The 22,607-nt window shown below is 54.6% G+C and overlaps 1 protein-coding gene across 5 annotated transcripts in view; it reads right to left on the minus strand.

The window, feature by feature from the left end:
• Positions 1-3,991: 3,991 nt before the first annotated feature.
• Positions 3,992-22,607, minus strand: part of ANKS1A (ankyrin repeat and sterile alpha motif domain containing 1A) — a 196,669-nt gene continuing 178,053 nt past the window's right edge. For 4 of the 5 annotated variants that reach the window (XM_012461628.2, XM_012461625.3, XM_012461627.3 and 1 more), the window contains 10 exons: positions 17,083-17,181; positions 16,092-16,244; positions 15,860-15,967; positions 14,651-14,815; positions 13,028-13,153; positions 12,608-12,679; positions 12,068-12,154; positions 11,284-11,421; positions 9,563-9,733; positions 3,992-8,565 (listed from right to left, as the gene is read on the minus strand). In XM_012461628.2, coding sequence (XP_012317051.1) covers positions 8,446-8,565; positions 9,563-9,733; positions 11,284-11,421; positions 12,068-12,154; positions 12,608-12,679; positions 13,028-13,153; positions 14,651-14,815; positions 15,860-15,967; positions 16,092-16,244; positions 17,083-17,181 — 1,239 coding nt within the window. In that variant the 3' untranslated portion in view covers positions 3,992-8,445. The remainder of the gene's footprint in view (positions 8,566-9,562; positions 9,734-11,283; positions 11,422-12,067; positions 12,155-12,607; positions 12,680-13,027; positions 13,154-14,650; positions 14,816-15,859; positions 15,968-16,091; positions 16,245-17,082; positions 17,182-22,607) is intronic. The other variant, XM_012461626.3, reaches the window with a different exon arrangement.

Consider the following 22,607-nt stretch of genomic DNA (forward strand, 5'->3'; position numbering starts at 1 on the left):
GCAGTGGCATGATCTTGGCTCACTGCAACCTCCACCTCCCAGGTTCAAGCAATTATCCTGCCTCAGCCTCCTGAGTAGCTGGGATTATAGGTGCACACCATCGTAACTGGCTCATTTTTGTATTTTTTTTTTTTTTAAGTAGCCACAGGGTTTTATCACATTGGCCAGGCTGGTCTCGAACTCCTGACCTCAAATGATCCACCTGCCTCAGCCTCCCAAAGCACTGGGATTACAGGTGTGAGTCACCGTGACTGGCCAGAAGTGACTGTTTTAATTCTAACCACGTTCATAGAGTTTATCTGGTTTGGAATTTGCTTGGCTTCTTGAATCTGAAGGTTTATGTTTGTTGCCAAATATTGGAAGGCATTTTTTTTTGAGCGCTTCTTTTTTTCAGATGGGGGTCTCAGTCTGTTGCCCAGGCTGAAGTGTGGTGGTGCAATCAAAGGTCACTGTAGCCTGGACCTCCTGGGCTCAGACAATTCTGTCACCTCAGCCTCCTGAGTAGCTAGGACTACAGGCACACACCACCGCACCCAGCTAATTTTAAAATTTTTTGTAGACATAGGGTCATACTATGTTGCCCAGGCTGGTCTTGAGCTCTTGGACTCACGCAGTTCCCACCTTAGCGTTCCAAAGTGTTAGGATTACAGGCATGAACCACTGTACCCGACCTTGAGTATTTTCTTAGCCTCCCTCTTTTTCCCTCTACTTTGTTGACACAAATGTTAGATCTTTTGTTAGGATCACACAGGTCTCCAAGACGCTGTTCATTTTTTTTCAATCTGTTTTCTCTCTGTTGTTCAGATTGGATAATTTCTATCGTTCTGTTTCCCAGTTTTTGGTGCATTCTTTCCTTTCCCTTCCACTCTACTCTTAAGCCCATCCACTGAGCTTTGTGTTTTGGTTATTGTATTTTTTTAGTTCTAAAATTTCCAATAGGTTCTTCATATTTTTTTATTTCTTTGCTCAGATTTTTTCATTTGCTTCAAGTATGTTTACAATTACTTGTTGAAACATTTTTTATCATGGCCGCTTTAAAATATTTGTCAGATAATTCTAGTATCTGTGCCATCTTGGTGTTGATATCTTTTTTTTTTTTTTTGAGATGGAGTCTTGCTCTGTCACCCAGGCTGGAGTGCAATGGCGCAATCTCCTCTCACTGCAACCTCCGCCTCCCGGGCTCAAGCCATTCTCCTGCCTCGGGCTTCTGAGTAGCTGGGACTACAGGTGTGTGCTACCACGCCCGGCTAAGTGTTGATATCTATTGATAGCCTTTTAAGTTCAGATTGAGGTTTTTCTGGATCTTGGTATGACAAGTGATTTTCTGTTGAAACTTGGCCATTTCTGTTTCTCATTCTTATTTAAACCTCTTTTAGCTGACTTTGACACCACTCTAGCAAGGGAAGAGGAAATATCATGTTACTGCCAGGTTGGGGTCAAAGTCCAGCTTCCCCACTTGGCCTCCACTGACACCTGAGGTGGGGGGCTGCTCGTTATTGCTGAGGTGCGGTGGGGCTCCCGGCTGCCCCTGTAGTTTCCACTGATTCCAAGGCAGGAACAGCATCACAACCCCTGGGTGCTGGTGAACGTTCTGCCTCCCCACCAGGCCCCTCTGACACCACACGTGAGATTGCTGGGCACCTCATTATAGCTTTGTGAGGGCAGAGGTCAGGGCCTTTGCTGGTCTGGGTGGGACCCCATTTTTTCTGTAGTGCTTGGCTGGAGTAGTGCAGTTATTTATTGTCTAAATTTTCTGTCTTGCTAAGCTGCTCCTTTCTTGGTCCTGTGGCTGGAAAGAAAAGGCTTTGTCTGTGTCCCCTGGTGTTTCCACTGGGGGTTTTAATTGTACTTAGTGGGAAGAACAGGGAAAAAACTGTTCTTCCGAGACACAGGCGTTGGTCTACTTTTGATAGCTATTGTCAGGTTGTCCTTGCTTCATGTGGTGCACACCTTAGTTTTCAATTGTTTTTTCTTAAGGGTGCATTTTGCTATGCAGAAATGTTTGGTTTTTATATAGTCAAATATATTAATCCTTTTTAAAAAAAGGATTCAGAGTTTTTTAACATGTTTGGAAAGGCCTTTCTCATACCAAGCTTATGAAAAGAAACCTCCCTTTTCTTCTAGCTTTTTTTTTTTTTTTTTTACATTTAAATATGTGAGCTGTCTGAAATTTCTTCTGGTGTAAGTAGGAACAGGAATCTCCCTGCACTCCCTCCCCCTTGGCTACCCAATTGTCCCAGCTCCATTTACTGAGTAATAAATGTTTTATGGTGTTAGAAAAATTCTATTTGGTAAATGGTTATAATAGTGTTCCTAACAGCTGAGTCCTGAAAAAAGCAGTCTCAAAGTCCTAGAGGCTGCACGGGGGAAGGGACGGTTCAAACCTTAGCTTTCCATGGTTGTTAGTTGCTGACAGCGGGTACAGTGTGAGCTCCAGCCTGGACAGTATGACACATAGCCGGTTAGCCTGTCCCTGTCTGGGACTTGGATACCCTCTAGGTTCAGGAAGCCAGGGGCGGCCATGGCTGACTAGAGAGTGTTTTGAGCTGCCTTGGAAAGTGCTCCAGCTTGAAAGTTCCTCCTCCTCTGTGGCCAGGTCATTCATTGCTGAGGGGTGATCTATCCCAATCTTCAATAGTAACACTCCAGCTGCCTGGGAGCCTGAGCATGTGTGAAGGGGAGGCCCATGGGGACGTGGAGGAGTGTGACAGAAATGAGCCCCTGAAGGGGGAGAGAGCAGTGAGTGGAAGAGGCCGGGGATTCTGCCTCACACAGAGGCAGAACGTGTAAGGTGGCACCAGAAGAAATGATGATAGTGGCGATGTGTCCTGGTGCCTGCTGACAACTAGTCATGACCCAGCCTTTCTCTTCTGGCTGTCAAGTTTCTTCTGCTAAGGAGAGTGCCATAGCCAGGGAGTCAAGGGATGTAGGGATGAAGAATCCCTCAGTCTGGAATGTGAGGCCCTCCTCCACTGGGCCTCAGTGGACTTTTCCAACCCAATGCAGTGTGGCTACAAAGCCCTAATTGGGAGTAACAAACTGGGATTTGGCTCCCTTTCTGCCATTCACTGGTAGGCTGGCTAGGAGAAAATCATTTCCCATGTCTGGACCTTGTTTTCTTTACAAATAAAACTGGGTACTGAACTAGGTAAGTGATTTTCTTTAAGGCCCTTTTAAGAAATGGAAGACTCCACAGAAATTCAGGTATAAAAGCATTCAGTGCTGGGCAGCCGGGGTTGAAGCAGGTCTAGGAGCAGGGGCTCTGGCAGCTGGAGCCACTGGACCAGATGGGGCTCAGGTCCCTCCACTGGCCCTGGGCCCTACTGTATGAACAGAAGTGATAATAGAGAGGGGCTAATGAGACAGTTGTCTGGGAAGCGAGCAGAGCGGGAACACAGGTATTCCATCAGTGAAGGGGCCGCTAGGACTGCTTGTGCCCGCCCAAATTCTCGTCTTTCAGTACAGCTCAGCCCCCCCTCCATCCTCTCCCTGCCACCAGCTCTCTGGGTACACTTTGCCTCTGCATTCTTACCACAGCATGGCTTCGGGCTGGTAGCTAGTTGTTTATATGTCTAAAACTTAACCTCCGCAATCCAAGCAAGTTCCGGAAAGGAGACCACTTTCTTTCACAACTCTAGATCCCCCAGGCTGCCTGGGAGGCAGACATTCAATTCGTGTCTGTGGGTGGACAAGCCCAGCCCGGGACGCAGGAGAGATGCATCTGCAGCAGTAATAGAACGGGCCCTGGTGTGGTGGTCACAGCACGACGTTCTTCAGGAGGGAAGGTGAATCGTGGGCTCCTGCACCTCACAGGGCATCTGTAACAACTGTTAGAGAGTGTGAGATACAAAGCCGAACGGCCAAGCTGCCATCTCAGCCCAACAGCGCAGGACGTGAATCACCGACCCTGAGCCTGCGTCTTGCCTGTGCCTGCGCCTCCGCCAGAAAACAATCAAGACGCTTTCCAATTCAAAGACTCGGAAGAATAAGGCTGGGTTCATGTCGCTTCTCATTTATTAATTCAGTCTGTTCTAAGTTGTACAGTTATGAAAATAACAAAACCAAAGCTGGAAGCCCGGGAATATTTACACTCTCTCTTGGGTAGTGAGGTCAGTCTATGTTGCACAGATTGGTTATGTTTGGTACCTCAAAATGTTTATAATTCAGACAAAAATCAGACAGATTAACAATTATATATGTACAGTAAAACAAAAGGGGAAGTCATTCAAGTATCAAAATACAGAGGCAAAGATTAAATAACAAACATTTTTATTACAATTCAGTCCATTGCCGCGCCATGAGCAACAACACTTGTGAGCTGCTTTCTGCTGGCCTGGGCATCTCAAAGACAGACCACGTTCAGACTGGTTTTCTAACGTCTCGATGACTGCAGCTCTGCCTGCTGCCTGCTCAAACCCGAGTGTCTCTGGAACTCCCACTAGTGTCTGCTGCTGGAAGGCCCAGGAGGGACGCGGAGCGCTGTACACGCAGAGCCTGTCGGGAAGGTCCTATGCGAGGAGCAGCTGGTGGGCAGGGGAAAAGAGGTGGACAAGGAGACTGTGGCCAGGACAGGTACTGAGCCCATCTGAAGTCTCCCACCTGAACGGGCTCCTTCACAGTTCAGAAATGCAGCGACAGGGTCTGCCCCTCGTGTGACCTGCACTGGGAGAAGTGCAAAAGCAGGGACCTTCCCACTTGAAGCCTGTCCTTAAAGTTACAATAACCTTTCTAAGAAAGGGAGACTACTGGCCCCAGAGGAGAAGGAAGGAAGGAAGGAAAGGAAGGGAAGGAAAGGAAGGAAAGGAGGAAAGGAGGAAGGGAGGGGAGGGAGGGAGGGAGGAAGGGAGGGGAGGGAGGGAGGGAGGGAGGGAGGAAAGGAAGGAGGGAGGACCCAGTCATTTTCCTTTCTTGAATGTTCAGAAATAAACCAATCTCTAAACAAAACCCAGAGCCAGAGCAGACTAGCCAAGGCTTCCAATATGAAAATACCCTGAATAAATAAAGATATAGCAGCTTCAAGCGGAAGAAACACCACCTATGGATGATCTAAGCACAAAAGACAGCTTGAGGGGCGCATTGTAGTGTCTGCCATTTCTTTCGGACCTACCACCCCTGACAGAGGCCCACTTAAGACGTGGCCTGGCCCCTCAGGAGGAAGAGACGGGTGCCACCATGCGCGCGGCAGTAGCACAGTCTACTCCGGATGGTTTAGGGTTCCTGGTCAACCCCTGGAAGAAAGTAGGGGCCGAGTACTATACGGCATGAGCTCATGGGAATCCTCACAGCCCCTGAAAGGAGCAGGAAATGAAGTAAAACTGCAAGGTGTTGAGGTCTTCGTTTAGTACCAAGAAGTGGAGGAGGGTCTGCCTCTGCTGCAGAGGGAGCTGGGTCCCAGGCCCCACTCTGTTGAGTGCTCAGCAGACAGAAACTCACAAGGCCCGGCTTCAAGCCAGCCAGAGACACAGCCCCACTTCTGGCCAACCACACGGGTTGAGAATGTGCCCGAGAGCAATGCCTGCACATACACACCAACAAAGAATTTAAATTCACAGCCTTTGCTGGGAAAGAGGAGTGTTGCTGAAGCCTGGACTATTCATCCTGGGACCAGAATGACCCATGCCAGGAAAGTTCGGAGCCTGCTAAAGTGCCCACGGGAGGAACTGGGCACACAACGGAGCCAGCTTTGCCTCTCAACCCCACAGGGAGTTCCCCTGCGTTTCTAACTCTAGTCCAGAGGGAAGAATGCAACCCAAGTTACTTTTAAAAGCAAAGTGAGCCAGCGGGAAAGCTTAAGCAGCAGTGGCGCATCAGGATGCCAGCCTGCCCCAAAGGCCATGCTGGGGAGCATAAATGCACTGTCACCTTATTTAGCCTTTTCCACACTGGGGGCCAGGGATGAGCCCAGCAGCCGAGCATGTAACTGTCAAACCACTAATTCAGAGAATCAGAATGTGCCCCAGTCACACAGGCTGATTAGACAAATCACAAATTGGCAAGAGCAACCTTAGCTGACCTACCTCAAATATTAATGCCCCAAACAAAGCTGCTTTTCCTATTCTCTGACACACTATAGGCAGTACGGCACCAGCCAGCCTGTGGCCGGCCAGCCCAGGGCAGTCCTCCAGTCACTGACAGGTGAGAGGCCAGGGAGAGGCCTGGCACTCTGACACTGGCTAAGACTTCCCAGCACCAGAAACTGCACACTTATCTTCATTTGGCCACTGAACCTTCCCATCAGGAACCCCAGAAACAGACCAGAGACCTTTGTTCCGCCCAGGTGCCTTTAAGGCTGTATTCTTGCAAGAAGCCTGTGTCCAGCCCCTGATGGGGACAGGAAGTTGGGCAGTTCATAAAGAGCAGCAGCTGACATGGTTGGGTTTGAAAAGCAGACTCACTCTATTCAATTCTGCCAGAGCCTGCTCCGTTCCCCTCACCCATAGGCTGCCACCTTCTCTTCAGACCCACCCAGATCCTGCACCCAGATCCCATCCTGAGGACAGAGACTGTGCAGACTGGCCTCTGAACCAACCTCAGCTCCCCTGTCCTCTGCCCAATGGCCATTTGTCTAAAGATTGGCAGTATGACCTAGAGGTTTGACCAAGTGTTAAAAGTTCATTTTATAAAAAGATTTTTTTTTTTCTATTAAAAACAATGTGTTCTGAACAAGTCACTTTCTTGACCCTCTGGAATGCCAGTCCCATCTGCTAGCGGCCTGGAGTGCTTCTCCACAGCCAAGGCAGGGCTCACTCTATAAGACGCGGTGGTGGCAGGCCCAGGACAAGTGGCCAAGAGGACGTCCTGCAGGCGGAGGTGAGGCCTGGGTCTTCAAAGCTGCAGGTGAGGCGGCAGCAGCGGTGGTAGGAGCCTGTGCCCCCACGTCTATGTTTCCGCAGCACAGTGTGGTTCCTCAGTGGCTCAGCTTGGCAGAAGCAAACAATGGGGGGAGGAAAGGGTTAACCAATGGGGCCTGCAGACGGTGGAGGAAATGGAAAGGAAACAAAGCAGGACAGAAGATCCCTCACAGCCTCCCCGGGTGCCCTCCACACCTGCTCAGAGCACCCACGGCCCACAGCCCCCAGCCACCTCTGGCTTAGCGAGTCTGCTCAGGAAGGCACAAGGATGGGCGGGTGTGCAGGACCCACCCCATTTATCGACTTGGGTTTCGACTGTCGTGGCCGGCCGGCTTTCCTAGCGGACTCTGCTACGTGTGCACGGCTGCCTACGGCACCGCTTCCTTCCTGTCTCCTGCCATCCAAACTGATTTGCCCACACTGGAGAACGCGGGGCCTCTTCAGAGACTCAGTTCCACCATCCCAGCTGCTGAGCTGCTGTGAGGGGACAGCCTCTCCTCTCGGAGGAGTCAGGAGGCTGAGGGAGGCGGTCAGGGGTGCACTGGACGGCGCTGACTATCTGCGATCCCCCACTGTGGAGCATGTCAGAAAACTCCTGGAGGACATGGAGGCCACTCGGTGTAGGCCCATCCTCCAGCGGCTCTGTTCTGTGAGGGAAGAAGGTGCGCCGTGCGTGCAGGGCACAGGCTGCCTCCTCGCTGGTCCTTCGGAAGGCCTTCCTCCTCAGCGAGCTAGACTGCAGAGCCAGGCTCAAGGCTTCCAGGCCTTGAGACTCCGTGGCGAAGATACGAGGGGCCGCCCATACACGTGCCACCTTGCTCCTTGGAGGGGAAGGCTCATCAGGACTGAGGCACCTGCTGTGTGAGCCAGCCTGTGAGTGTTCAGATACCCAGAGCCCCAAGCGGGGCAGTCAGCACAGGCCCAAGGGCCTGGCGCATTATCTTGGGCCCTGACAGAAAGCAGTCTGTCCCTGGTCAAGCCACATCACTGAGCTCAAGGTCTCACAAGGGCCTGGCCATGAGAGTGAGGCCAGCACCTCAGAGCAATGGAGGACAGCGGGGCGGGGCTGCAGGCCGGCTGTGAGCAGAGTGCTGGGGACTCTGGCACTGGGTGGTCACAGTGGTTGGTTGTTTCAGGAGAGGTGAGGACAGTCAGCTCTTGGCAGCAGTGCCCAGCTGTGGCTCAGTACAGCAGACAGAAGGAGGGCGCCGCACAGAGCCCAGCCCAACCCCGGGGAGCTATCAGTGCCATTGGGATTCTGCTGGAGATCACCCTGCCCGTCAGGGTTCACAGTGCCTGCCTGTGGAGGCTTCTGGGGTGCAACAGGCCCCTGGAGCCCTCTTGGTGCCCACCTCAAAGGCAGCTCACCCCCCCAAGCTGTCCTCAGCCCAAGGGGAAGAATTCACAGTGTTCAGTGGTGCTAGGTGCGAGGGCTGCGAGGGTACAGCGTCTACGCTGCTGCCCGCCCAGGAGGAGCGGGTCCCAGTGCAGGTGGGGCCGTGGCGTCAGCAGCTGGAAGGAGAGAGTTGAGGACAGCAGAAAGATCGGATGGCAAAGGCACAGTGAGACTAGTGGAGACAGGGAGTGGGTTGTTTTAGAAGATAGTGGTCTCATACTTGGTGCTGAGGCTCCGCTTAGAGTCTGGTTTGGGGTCCACAACCCAGGAGACACTGGCATGGGATTGGGCATCTTGGTCCATATCGGGTGGTTCCAGCTGCCAAACAAGGAAGCGGTCAAGAGTCAGAGGGAGCTCTGTGCCAGGGCCGGGGCAGCAGGCCCTGAAGTCCCCTCCCACCCCCCCAGGCTGGGCTGTGGCCCCTGTGCTGGGAGGGGCAGCCCTTATTCTCCTCAGCCAAAGAGCAGGCCCCTCCTGGAGCATCTTGGGGAGAGCCATCTCCAGGCACAGCTTCTCTCAGGGATTTCTTGGGATTACTCAGTTAAAGGACCCCTGTCCTACCCGGGCCTCCTGCTCTAAGCCCCAAACCCGCTCACATTGGGCAGGAAGGGGATGCGGGGCTTTGAAATGCCAAGCCTCAGGTCCCTCTGCTAGGGCCAGAGAGCTCACCCCAAGGCAAGACCACCGTAGTCACTCCACACCTCTGGAGAGAGGACACACAGCAGAAAAACAGAGAGGGCTGAAGCACACACAGGACAGGCAGAGGGCATCTCAGGAAAAGGGAAAGAATGTCACACAGGCAGAGGGAGAGGCCACCAGAGGCTGAGAGCGCTCACGGTCACTTCGGGGAGACTGACACACAAGACAGCAGGAGGCGTAAAGACCTTGACTCCGGGACTAATAGACGGCAGCGGTAGGTAGGAAGGACGGTGGGTGGAGCAGGTGTGACAGTAACAACAGCGACTATCAGGGGGCAGCGGCACCTGGGGTGCAGAGCAAAGCAGACACAGACACAGGGACAGCGCAGTTACTGGGGGCTGCCTGCCGGCCACTCTCTGCAACCCCTTGATGGCCTTGCCCTTGGGGGAGCCCAGCAAGGGAGGGGAGTGGGAGCGCCAGAGGCCTGCCCAGGCCAGAGGAGCTGCTGCCTTTCCAGGGCAAGACCTGGCGGGGTGGGGGGCAATAAAGAGGGTCATTTCCCTGGGGGGCTAGCTTTCTGGAAGTGCCAGAAGACCCTTGTCGTGCTGGCCACCCCAAGCCCTTGAATCCCTGGGGCGAGGGAGAGGGGGGGTCTTGGCCAGTGGGACCCACGTACTGCGGATTTCCTCACGCCGACCCGAGGCTTAGGCACCGGTTTGGAAGATTTTGTTTCAATCATCTCAGCTGCAGAGGCACCCATTGGCCTGGACTTCTGGGCCTGCAGGGCCAACTGATAGGCCACCTCAAAGGCCTGCCCCAGCGTCAGGATGATCTCGTAGGTCAGGTTCTGGGAGGAAGCAGATCACCACTTAAGCGCCTGGTTCGGGAGCCGATTCACCCACTCCTGCCCTGTCCTAACCCTCACCCTGAGCACAAAGGCGGCATCTGGGGTAAGAAGAGAACACTGGTTTCGAAAAGACACAATTTGATCTTAACACACTAGTTCCTTCTGCAAGATTTCATCTGATAGAAACACTAGGTAAATGCTGAAGCAAGCCCCCACCACACCTGGTTCGATAGCTTCACACTGGATATGCCCTTCCTCGCAGGGACCCTGTGTGCCCCTCTAAGTCCACCTGGGAGCGCTCCTCCCCGTTTCCTGCCCTTTCCCTCCTTTTATTCTTCCTAGGTCCCAGTGGTCTTCCCTCCTCTACAAAGGATGTGGCCAGGAACTGGGCTTCGGGGAGGGCAGGTGTACACCCCTGCAAGCCCAGGCAGGGGCCATGCCTGCGGCAGCACTTGAGTATTTCTTAACCATTAATATGAATAAGTGGTGCTGGTGGCTTTTAATGTGTCACCGACAAAGTTTGTGAGTGCTGTGCCCCTAACTCCACTTCCCCATAAACCCTGTGGTTTTTATTGTGTGAGTTTACCCAGCACAGCCATTTTTAGAAGACATGTGGCGTTACAGCGGAACTGAGTACATGTGGGAAAAGTCAGCGACAGGTGAATGGCACTGTCTGTGTGCTGTGTGGACCACCTCCTCCATCTCACAGTGGCCCCTGAGGTGGGTCACATTATATTCCCCTCCAGACAGATGAGGAACAGGCAGACATGATGTTTCCAAGCTCACACAGCCTGGAGCCTTCTAACATTCACTGGCCCAGAGCAAGCAGAGGTGCTAGGGTGGATGAGGTCCCGGGGGTGTGGGGATGCCCAGAGCTGCCTGTGTTCCAGGAGCCACAGAGATTATTCTGGAACTAGCTGCTGTCCCTGAGGGCGGCAGGGACCTGACCCCTCTGATTTCCTCCTGGGGTGAGGAGGTAGCCTGGGGCCACTCCTAGGCTTTGTCGCAGGTTAGAGGGAACCCCTGCCAAGTGGGCTGTCATTTCTGCTCTGCTCCCTGTGGGCAGCTGTGTGAGGATGAGCCGAGCCTCAGCAAGAATTTGAGGGAAGAAAATCTACTGCCAAAGAGGGCACCGCTGCCCCTAAGAGGGGAGTAGAGGGCGTTTCTGGGAGGCAGCCCAGCCAGAGGTTGGAGGGTGAGGGCAGGGTGCCGGGGGTAACAAAGGCCTTGTCTGACCTAAGAAACACTCGCCTAAAAGCTGGAAAGCCAGGCACAGTGGCCCCCACCTACAATCCAGTTACGTGGGAGGCTGAGGTGGGTGACTTGCCTGAGCCCAGGAGTTCAAGGCCAGCCTGGGCAACACAGCAAGACTCCATCTCTTAAAAAAAAATGCTGGAAACCCCCTGTCCCTAGTGCCTCACTCATAAACCAAACATTTGCCAGGCACTGGCCAGGGCCAGGACAGCGCCACATCTGTACCCTGCGATGGGGCTGGACGCCTCAGGGCTGCCACCCAAGCCCACCCTGCCCGTTCCCAGGACCCCACCCACCACATCCACTGTGCTGAACACATGGCAATAGTGGTGGCTGGTCTGCAGGTCCTTGGTGATGTAGGCGAAGGTACAGAGGTCCTCTGGGTCCTGGGCAGCACAGGAAATGTTCCGGATCTCATGCTCTGCGATGACGTTCTGTTGGGGAAAGCCATGTTCTGGAATTCTCAGGCTCACATGCGTCTGGCATCCCCTGCCCCAGCCTTTTGCCATTGTCACTGTTCTCCCTCCCAGCCTGCAGTGTCAGCCAAACTCCCTTCCTCTTCTCATTTTGTTTCCTGGTGGGGGTGGGGGATGGTGTCTAACCTTGTACAATTTCAGCTTGGGGTCTCCACCCTTGACCACAGCAACTAAGACAGTAAAATGTTCACACCCAACCATGAGCTCTCCCCAGCCTCTCCCACCTCCCAGGGTGGGGGCAAAGTGGGAAGGGTGTCAGGAAGGTGGGATTCCACACAGTGGCGCACAGGAGGAGTCCTTTGCTCACAGAGGGAATCAGACCTGTGAAGACCTGTGAGCAGGAGCGTGGCCAGCAGAGCCCAGGTGGAGAGGCTAAGAGCCGTTATCACTAGGGTGGGGACGGGGCTGACAGCAGGCACCCAGGCCAGCAGATGAGAGACATGCCTCTTGGTGAGGTGGTGAAGTAGGAAGTAATGAGAGGGCTGGGGACCCTCTAGAGAGATAAGGGATGAGAGACGGCAGCTGGGTTGCTTGCCCTGGAGCCCTGTGGCTCTGATGGGGACATGGGTCCCACTCCCGCCAAGAGTCCCTGTAAGCAGCACACCTTGTTGGAGGCATCGATGAACTTGACACCTTTGTACGTGATGGACAGGATAATGGTGGGGATCTTCTTCATGTGCTCGGTGGATTTCTACAGGAAACAAGGGGGGCCCTATCAATGCCCCTTCTCAGGACTAAGCCTCCTGGGATTCCATAGGTCCCAGCTTCCCTCCCGTCCTTATGTAGCACGGCAGGGCCTAGACAACTGCAGCTGCTGCCCCCATTGCTGCCTTCTGTCCTGGCCAGTCCCACGGCACCCTCCAGCCCAAACAGACACCCCCCTGCCCAGCAGATGCCCCCCTGACCCAGCACAGGCACATCTGGCCCTGTGCAGGCACCCCTTGCCCCACACAGGCACTCCCCACCCTGCATAGTCACCCTCCACCCTGCAGACAGCCCCCTCACCCTGCACAGGTACCCCCTACCCTGCTGACACCACCCCAGCCCACATAGGCGACACCCCACCCTGCACAGACACCCCCACTCCACAAAGACACCCTCTCACCCCACACAACCTCCCGCCCACCCCACATAGGCACCCTACCCGCATCTTGGCACAGGCGTCCTGCGTGGATTCTGTCCCTCGAAGATCTTTGATAAGCATGGAGCCCAGGTACTGTGGGGGTGAGCAGTGGCTAGGCTTAGGAAGTCCTGCGTTTCCATGCAGGGGTGACCCAACCAATTTGGGACTGTCCCACAATCAAGTGGTTACCCCTCCCAACCCCTCTCCTGCCCCAGCTGGAGAGGCCCTCCATTCAACTCTCTGGCTAAAGGATCAGATGCCTCCACTCCTTCCCCTTAGCTGCCAAGAGTAGCTGAAGAGGAGAGAACAGTGCTCGACCTAGGCCTGGCTTTGTGGAGTCCCTACTGGGACTCAGGTTGCAGATGCAGGTGCCTGGCTGAGAAGGGGCAGGGAGCAGGGAAGCCGGCCCTCCTGGGAGGGCGGAGGGCAGGAGCAACTCACATTGGCTTCATAACCACAGGACTCGAAGATGAGTTTCTCTGGCTGGTGTTGCCAACTCTGCACTGGGGCATAGGGGGCTGCCAGGCTGGGGGGCCGCAGGGTCAGCTTGGCCTCGCGGTGTTCCTCCTGCAGAACGCACACAGTCAGACACCTGCTCCTTGCTCCAGAGGAGCGCACAAGCTCACTGCCTGGCTCCAGCACACCCAAGGGGGAAGATGCCAGTGACCTTAGCAAGTTCAAGGGTCAAGTGGAGAGGGCAAGGGGAGACCAGCAATTCAAACATACTGCGGGGGAGGGGAGGTGCAAGCGACAGCAGAGGCGCAGCAGGGACCCAGACCGCCTGAGAACAGATGAGTCTCAAAGGAGATGGGAAATGACCAGAAAGGAGATGGCAGAGTCTGTAGCGGGCACAGGCTGCCGGACTGTTCTGTACAAAGACCAAAGGGGAGAGCAGCAGCCACGACACCCTGGGATGCCTTGGGGCCCAGTCCAGGGCCTGGGAGGGATCCCCACAGCTGGGAAGCCAGTGAAGCTCCCATGCCTAGGAATGCATTTCAAATGGATCCTTCGGGCAGCAGCTGGGGGGTGGGGGAGGCCACTGTGGTCCAGGTGAGAGATGATGGGTCCCTATCCGGGTGCTGGTGGAAGGAATGGAGAGGAAGGAAAAGATTCAGGAAACACGAAGCCCTCCCTTCCCAGTAGTGCGCAAAGAGCCTCTCAACGGCAACTGGAACCGCTGGACGATGTGTTTTAAAATCCTTTAAAATTCCCGGCTGTGCCTGTGGAAAGGGAAGGGAAGCCCCGGAGCCAAAGTGAGAAGCGAGAGTCAGCGAAACAGGCAGGGGTGAAACTGAAGTTCACATGGAGGGGCCTGAGGGACACCTGCCAATCCTCTGTCTGACAGGCCACGAAGAAGACAAGGACAAAGCCAGGGTCCGTACAAGGTGGGAGGCAGGACAGGCAGGTCTTGAGTAAATCCAGTCCCCCTGGAAATGATGCCGAGAGGGTGAGCCAGGAATGTGAGACGGGCCCACCTCGGCTAGGGCTAGGGCAGGCACCAGGAGCAGAGGTGGGGTCTCCAGCGGTGCCCCCCACGGGGCTGCAGGCAGAGAACAGGAAGAACAGTCTGGTCTGGCTGTGGTTTTGCTGGGCAGAGGGAAGACAATGCTGCGGAGGTGAGGCCGCAGACAAAGCAGTTCTGGGGAGCAGCTTGGGTAAGCAGGGAAGGAAGGGGCCAAGAAGGCGCTCAGAGAGGCCAGGAGAGAGCGGAGGGCTCTGGGGCCAGCAGGGGCCTGCAGCGCAGGACACAGGAGGCTACAGAAGACAGGGGATCTGAAGCTAAGGGAAGGAAATGCAAGCCATGCAGGCCGTAGGAGTGGCCCTGGCAGCCAACAGCTGAAGTGAATTTTGCACCGGAGCTCGGCGCCATGGGGGCAGGGTGGGCCTTACACAAGGCAGCTGGGTGGGGGTAAGCAGAGCAGGCTGGTGCTCCTGACCTTGATGCCAGCCCAACTGTGCTCGGGTATGGGGCAGCAGGTGGTTCTGGGAGGCCCTGTCCCGCCCAGAGGGATGAAGTGGACCCTGGCCACAGCTCCCCTCACCTGCCCCCCACCCCATGCCCACCTGGATCCTGAATCGCTCCGCTCGGGAGGGTGCTGCAGGGTCATGGAGACTGTCATGACGCCTCCTGCCTGTGTCCCCTGGAGGTAGCAGCAGGTCTGCCGACCGCCCGGTGCAGGAATCATTCTGGCTCAGCGGGGATGACGTCTGGGAGAGCAAATCTTGGCACTGTGGAGGGAGAAATCCAGGTGGAACTTGCAACCCTTGGCCCAGTGCCTGGCTACAGGTGTCAGCCGGGCCCCTGGTTAGGATGGTGTGGGCAGCCGCACCGGGAGGAGCAGCAGGGACTGGATGAAGGGGCCAACACCATGGGGGTGTCAGACAGGTGGCACCATGAGGCCACCACCCACCAGTGCCCCCAGAATGGGCAGGGAAGCTACTCTTGCACTTCTAAAAGATTAAATCTTCTGTCCTGATCCATTGCTGGCCTCTGCACATGACCAAACAAAGCATCCTCCTGAGAAAAAATTCAGCTCTGCCAGCCCTAAAGGCCACTGTCCCCCACAGAATACAAACCAGGCTCCTCAGTGTTTACATTTGAATGTCAGTTGTGTGTTTGGTTCCCAGAGCAAGGCTGGGCCTCCACTTTCTCATCTGTAAGAGGAGGATGAATAGGACCCACCTCACCAAGCCCCTGAGGGTTCAGTGGGGTGAGCCCTGCTGGGGTGGGTCCAGTGCTCAGGGTTCCAGGAGTGGCTGCTCCATTGCTGCATATTTTCGCCTGGGGCTGGGGGAGAGCTCTCACTCAGCTGCAGGCTCTAAGTCTAGCCCATTTCTGCAGTCAGGAATTACTGGCAGGAGCAATGGATCATGGGTGAGGTTTTTAAAATGCAGGCTGTCTTAGTCACCCTAGCCTGGGAATTCGAACTCAGATGTTGGGGGTGCCTGGAAGGCTGTGAGTCCCGGCCTTTTGAATTCCAGGCTGTCTCAGGTGTCATGCCACCCAGCCCCTGCCTGTCCCCAGGCACAGAGCCAAGTTCAACGCCCAGGCCCGGCCAGCTGTTTTCCCACTATCCCCCCAATTTTAAGTGTTTGATCGACCATCCCCAAATAGAAATGGGTGGCGGGGAACTTCTCTAAAGCCCCTCTCCTGTGCTTCTCTCTTGTCGGAACTGCTTTCTCCTACACTACAGTGGTCTCTGAAGAATTCTATGGAATTCCTACAAATACAGAGGAGAAACATACATTCCTTCCCATCCCTCCCTGACTCACCCTCAGCTGGGAGAACCTGGGGGGCTTCTGTGGCGGCTCTTCGTACGGCCTGTCTGCGAGGGAGGCGATGATGCGCTTGCGATGACCGAGCAGCTGGACCTTCAGGACCTGCGTGATGAGGAGCGAGGAGGGTCAGGTGGTCCACTCGCTTACAGTCCGCTCCAGCCCCCAGCGCTCTCCCGCTGGGCCAGGCTTCTGGAGGGTCCAGCTGGGCCATGCAGGGGCTACTCACGTTGACGAGCTCCAGCTCCCAGAGGTTCTTCACGGTGTCGATGGAGCTGTAACCACTTGACAGGAAGGAATGGACATAGTCCTGCAGCCCCAGTGAGTCCAGCCAGGAGGGCACCGAAGGGGGGCTGTTCCCGTCATAGCCCAAAGCTTTCACCTACAGGGCCAGGAGGGAGGTGAAACTGACATCTCAGCAGTCACAGGAGAGGAACCCAAGCACCATGGACCCAGGCCAGCTCCCAAAGACTGTGGCCAAGGGGGCCCTGTGTTCCTGGGGTCCTCAGCACATTTGAGTGCCTCTCCTCGCACAGCCCTTCCTATCACTCGCTGGTCTCCGCTTCCCCATGGGGAAGGCGGTAGCCACTGGGGCTCTGACAGTGCAGGAAGACGGCCCTAGCAGGTGAGCGGAGGTGGGGAGGGGTCTGCAGAACGCCTCTGCCCTGAGCTCTGCTGAGGTCATGGGCCTGGACAAGAAAATTGTGTGTGCCCACGGAGCGGGCACCTCCCAAACTCTGGGCTGGTAGAAGGGACGGGGCCACTGGACTCAGCACCAGCACAGGCGCAGGGGAGAGGCTCGGGCCCACTAGCTCCTGGCTCCCCAGGGAAGATGGTACCTCCCTCAAGCCCACCTGGGGAGGGGCCCAGTGTGGGCTGGCCTGGGCTCCAGGGAGCCAGAAGAGATCCTGAAGGGGGTTCTGGGTGAAAGGCCAAGCCAGTGGGTAGCAGGCTCCCAAGCAGGGCAGACCACCAAACCTCCTCATGACCCCTGAGGAGCCGCTCCCTGCCCGAGGGCTCTCCTGGCTCTCCAAAGGCCTGGGGCGGACAGAGGAAGCAAACAGGTTTGTGTGGCCCCTCAGGAGCTCCCAGGGTGAGGGGTGGAGGCCCCACGTGGTGTGTGTGTGCCGAGCCCTGCTCCTCCCGCTCTTGGTACAGGTGGTGCTAGGGAGGTGGCCCTGGCTCCACACGGCTGAGGCTACGGGGCCGGCGACGGTCACCTTGGGCAGGGAACGTGCAGCCTGGAGCAGTTTCCGCCGGTGCTGTGGGTCGCTGATGCCGATGTCCCGCAGGTCCTGCTCTTCCATCACGTTAGACCCCTGAGAGCAGAAAGGTGGACTTCAGGGCCCCTCTTTGATGGATGGATGGTGGCCCTCAGGGGATCAGGTGGGCCTTTGAGGGCCCCACACCAAATTCTCCTTCACGGCAGGTACCAAGAGGACTTGGGGACAAATCTGCCCAGATGGCCCACGGCCACCCAGGCAGCTCCCAGGGAAGCTGGGGGCTCCAGAATATGTAGGGTGCTGAGGCTGCCCAAGGCACACAAGGGTGGGGGCGCTGCCTGCCCAGGCCCCGCCTCGAGCCCCAGCCCCCTGAGTGTGTGTGTATTTTTCTGCGGAGCAGGTTCCATGTATCCAAGATAAAGAACTGGTGGGCTTATCCCAAGGTTCCTCTTAGTTAGGATTTTATAATTCTGAGGCTGCAACAACCACCTCAGGAGGGCAGCTGGTGACAGAGGTGGGTACCCGAGGAGCCAGCCTCACTCCAAGGAGGAGAGGAGCCTTCAAGGGGGAGACTGTCAGAGAAGAGTGTCCTTGTCCCAGAGAGAAGGTGGGTCAGAGCTGAGCCCAGTTTGTGCTGCTCCCTGCAACCTCCACTGGCCTCAATGGAGCAGCTGAGGGTGGAGAGGCGCAGGGAGCGCCCACCACAGCACTAAGAGGGGCAAGCGGATGTGAGGCTGGAGGCTGGCATTCTGCTGCTTTCTTGCTACATGGCAGGGCCGGAGAGCTTTCACCTGGCGCGTCCCACTCCATGCTCACGACCTGCATGTTAGGGTCTCTGTTAATCCCATTGATCTGTTTTAACAGATGAGGAAACTGAGGCACACAGAGGTCAGACATTTCTTAACACCACATATCTAGTGGTGAAGCCAGGCAGCCTGACTCTTTCCTCTATGCTCCTGGCCCCTGCGAGGATGTCTGTAATTACTCATAACAGTCACAAGATAGTGTGAGTAGATTTAATTTTAAAATACACACTATGTATGGCCTATGATACGAAATTCACAGGTCCCGCCCATCCCTCAGCCATGGAGCCCCTTGCAGTTGTAGCTGCTGCCACTTCCTGGGTGTTCCCAGGGCCTGGCTGGGCACAGACAGGCATGAGCCTGCACACTGCATTTTCACACAAACGCCATTCTCTCGCACACACTTGGTGCCTGTTCTTATCACTGAATATACACAGGAGGCTGTTCCGCAGCAGCGCACGTGGGCCCGCCTCCTTTGGACAAGCTGCATCATCTAGGTTAGGAATATGCTATCATTTATTCAGCCAGTTCCCCGTTGAAGGACATTTGCTTCAACTTCAGCTACTGCACACGGGGCTGCATGAATACCCACCCCCGTGTGTGGCATGTCTAGGCCTGTTAGGAGGAAGGGCTTCTGCTGGCTTGAAGGGTGTGTGCATTTAACAGTGACAGCTCTTTCTGCTCCTCTTAGTGATGCCAGTGCTAGATCCCCCACACCGTCAGCAACACAGTGGGGCAAGAGTCTATCACTGCAGTTTCTATTTGCACATTTCTTATCGGAGTAGGATCACTCATCCAGAGGTGAGGCTGAGCATCTTTCCAAGTTTTGTCTGTCAAGCATTTCTAAAGCACTCCCTCCCCTACTCCATGCTGGACCTGCCCAAGCCATTTAGTCATAGGGACGACTGTTATTCCCACTCTACAGCTGAGGAAGCTAAGACCCACAGAGCTCTGGTGACTTGCCAAGGTCACATGGTAAGTGCATCTGGAGCCAGATTCAGCCCCGATGTGCCTGTCCACCTGGTTCTGCTGCCGCACACTTGGGACACCCAGAGCTCCTTTTCCAGGAGTTAACTTGCTTATAGACTTGGACAGTTTTTCTATGAGGTTGTCGGTCTTTTCTGCATAGATATGTAGGAATTCTTTACATAGTAAGAAAGCTGGCCCAGTGCGATGGTGCACACCTGTAACCCCAACACTTTTGGAGGCTGAGGTGAGGTGGGAGGATCACTTGAGCCCAGGAGTTTGAGACCAGCTTGACAACGTAGTGAGACTCTGTTTCTACAAAAATCAAAAGATTAGCCAGGAATGGTGGTGGGTACCTGTGGTCTCAGCTACTTGGGAGGCTGAGGTGGGAGGATCACTTGAGCCCGGAAGGTCAAGGCTACAGTGAGCTGCAGTTGCACCACCGCACTCCAGCCTGGGCGACAGAGTGAGACCCTGTCTCCAAACAAAACATATGTGTGTGTGCAAGTGCATGTGTGTGTGTGTACATAAAACGGATAAGTTAACCTTTAATCTAAGAAATGAGTTAGATAATTGTTTTCTAGTTTGCTATTTATCTTTTGGCTTTTATGCTGGATTTGCTCATGAGAAATTTATTTTTGGTAACTGAGTGTACCCAACTTTTCTTGTAGAGCTTCTCAGTTCTGTCAGGCTTAAAAAGATCTTGCTTTTCCAAGATTATGTTTTACATTCTTTTATATATATATTTTTCCTATAATTTAACAGTTTCCTTTTTTACAGCTAAATCTGTAATCCATCTGGAAATTCGTTTTTTTTTTTTTTGGGAAACGGAGTCTTGCTCTGTCACCCAGGGTGGAGTGCAGTGGTGAGCTCTCAGCTCACTGAAACCTCCGCCTCCCAGGTTCAAGCGATTCTCCTGCCTCAGCCTCCCAAGTAGCTGGGACTACAGGCACACACCACTATGCCTGGCTAAGTTTTTGTATTTTTAGTAGAGACGGGGTTTCACCGTGTTAGCCAGGATGGTCTCCATCTCCTGACCTCATGATTTGCCTGCCTTGACCTCCCAAAGTGCTGGGATTACAGGCATGAGCCACTGTACCCAGCCCCCATCTGGAAATTCTTTTGATGTAAGGTGTAAAGTCAAGATCCAGCCTTATTTTTTCCCTGGCAGCAAGCTGTCCATTTCTTGGTGAGTGATCTTTTTCCCCAATCTGGAATGGCCTTGATGGTGTCCGAAATTCCTGTGTATTTCTTGGCTTCTTTCTGGACTTTCACTCTGTTGTGGTGGGCACTACTTTACACTTGGAAAAGCTAAGTGACTTGGGCCAGTTCATGCAGACCCCTGCTGACCTGCTGGCCCCTGCTCCGTGTGGTGACTGCTGACCATGGGAGTCTCCCCAGAGCCTGTGCTTGGTGACATAAACTCTGACCCACAGAGGACACTGCCAGCCTTAAGCTCCAGCGATCCCAGGTGATGAGAGTCCCGAAGCCAGGCTGGAAGCCCCCATTCTTCTCCAGCTGCAGAGCACACCTCTTGCTGGCACCACTCCAGGTCTGAGGCCAGCCGAGTCACCCCCAAATCTGAGAGTCACCACACAGTTCCCACAGTTGCTCTGGGACCAAATCTAACATCTGCTGTCATTGAAAGGCAGAGAGAGGCAGCTGCCTTCCCAGATTTTTTTTTTTTAAGTGAAGTGCAGTGATATGATGATGGCTCACTGCAACCTTAACCTCCTGGGCTCCAGTGATCCTCCTGTCTCAGCCTCCTAAGTAGCTGGGACCACAGGCATGCACCACCATGCCCGGCTAATTTTTTTTTTTTTTTTAATAGATGGGGTCTTACTATGTTGCCCAAGCTGGTCCTGAACTCCTGAGCTCAAGTAATCCTCCTGCCTTAACCTCCCAAAGTGCTGGGATTACAGGTGTCCACCACCGTGCCTGGATCCAGCCCAGACTTTCTACCTGATGATGAGGATACCAAAGCGAAGAGCTGAGCTGAGCCTGCCTCAAACCTCCAAGAGGATGTTAATGTCCAAGAGTGACTGCAGCACCACAGTAAAGTACTGAACTCCTGCTCATCCCCACCACTGACTCAGACACCTTCACCAGCTTTCAGGGCACCTGAAGGCTGACAGCCAGCAAGCCAGATCCACTGGAGACAGGCCCCTCGCTAACCAGACGTCAGTCAACAGAAGTGCGGGCTGTGTGCAGCTTTGAGGAAAAGAGATGAATGGAAACACAACAAAAATGAAGGAAATGACAGAAAAGCAAAGCAAACCGTCGCCAGAGCCCATTCTGGGCACAGCGCGGGGTCCTCCAGTTCCTGAAGCAGCCACATCTCCACAATGGGAATGAGCTTGTGCCGTGACTACCCAGTGCCACAAATCCTCAAAGGGCAAGAAATGCTTCTGGAAGTTACCATACCCTCTTTACTCAGGGAGAAGGGGACCACTGGCTTTTAGAAACCTCTTCATGAGAAGGATCATGGGGAAAAAGAGATTTTCTGCTGCACCTGCTACCACGCTAACAATTACTGAGTGCTTACTACATGGCAGGACACTTCCATAATCAGGAAGTGAATAAAGTAAAACAGTTCAGTGCCCTGATGGGGATTGTCTCAGCTTTAAGAAAAGCTTCACCACTCCAAGTGACATCTGAAACACACAGCTGGTCTTCCAGCCTGGCCTGCTTTAGGTCCAGTCCCTGAGTAAGAGGGGACAGGAGGGTTCCCAGCAGCTGAGGCGGGGCAGGGCACTGATCTTCGCCTGGGACTTGGGCCTCTCCCTGTCCTGACTCGCTCAGACTTCACATCGCAGGCAGGTGTCTGACTGCTCCTGGCTTTACAAAGGAGAAAGTGTTCCCACGGAGGAGGCAGAGCCAGGATGGCCCCTGGCGGCCTGGCTCCTCAGCCTGTGATCATGGCCATGGCCTGCTTTCGAGAACTCAAGGGAAGGGGGCAGCAAGAAGTGGTCCCCTGGGTCACTGAGCTCTGGGCATGACAAGAATACCCTGGGCACCCTCTGCTGGGCTTTGTGAGGAGCTGACATGTGGCCTGTCCTGGGCTCACCATAAAGATACAGGCCAGCAATACTGAGTCCTGACCACGGTCCAGCAATGTACTGGGGGCTTCATACTCATGACCTGCAAAAATTCGCCCAAGAAACCTTTCAGATAGGAGCAACTCACATTACACAGAAAGAAACTTGAGGCCTGGAGAGCAGACTGGACTTATCCAAGGTCACAGTACTAGTGCCTGGCAAAGGGACTGCTCAGGCCCCATCTGACCAAGCCCAGTCGTCTTCCTAGGCTTTTCCTGCTGGGGCAGGTGGGGTCTGCTGAAGACAAAAGCGAAGCATAGGGGTGGCAGGCAGATGCCACAGGCCAGCGGGGGCACAGCCCCTTCTGAGCTGAGAGCCAGTGCTGCCTTCCTCCCGAAGAATCACATCTCTGTGTTGTGTACAAATGCTCCTCCCAGGATTCCCTCCTGGCCACCTCTTCTTCACCTCTTGGGGAAGGGACACTGTTTCTTTCTTTTTAACTGTACAGAATCCAATTCTTAGAGGTGAGTGTGTTCAGAAATGCCAGAGCCTCCATAAGGGAGAAACAGGGTCAGGATGTGGGCCCAGGCCTCTGGATACACAGCCTGGGTACTGTGCCAAGGGCCAGCCTGACTCTGGGAGAAGCCAGCCCGGTGGGCTGGAGCTCAGTAAGGGGCTGGGTTTGTAGAATCGCCCGTGATTGTTGCTGGGTGCC

This window comes from Aotus nancymaae, unplaced genomic scaffold, assembly GCF_030222135.1.
Source record: "Aotus nancymaae isolate 86718 unplaced genomic scaffold, 86718_ANA_hifiasm-v0.15.2.pri h1tg000040l, whole genome shotgun sequence".
NCBI classification, from domain to species: domain Eukaryota; kingdom Metazoa; phylum Chordata; class Mammalia; order Primates; family Aotidae; genus Aotus; species Aotus nancymaae.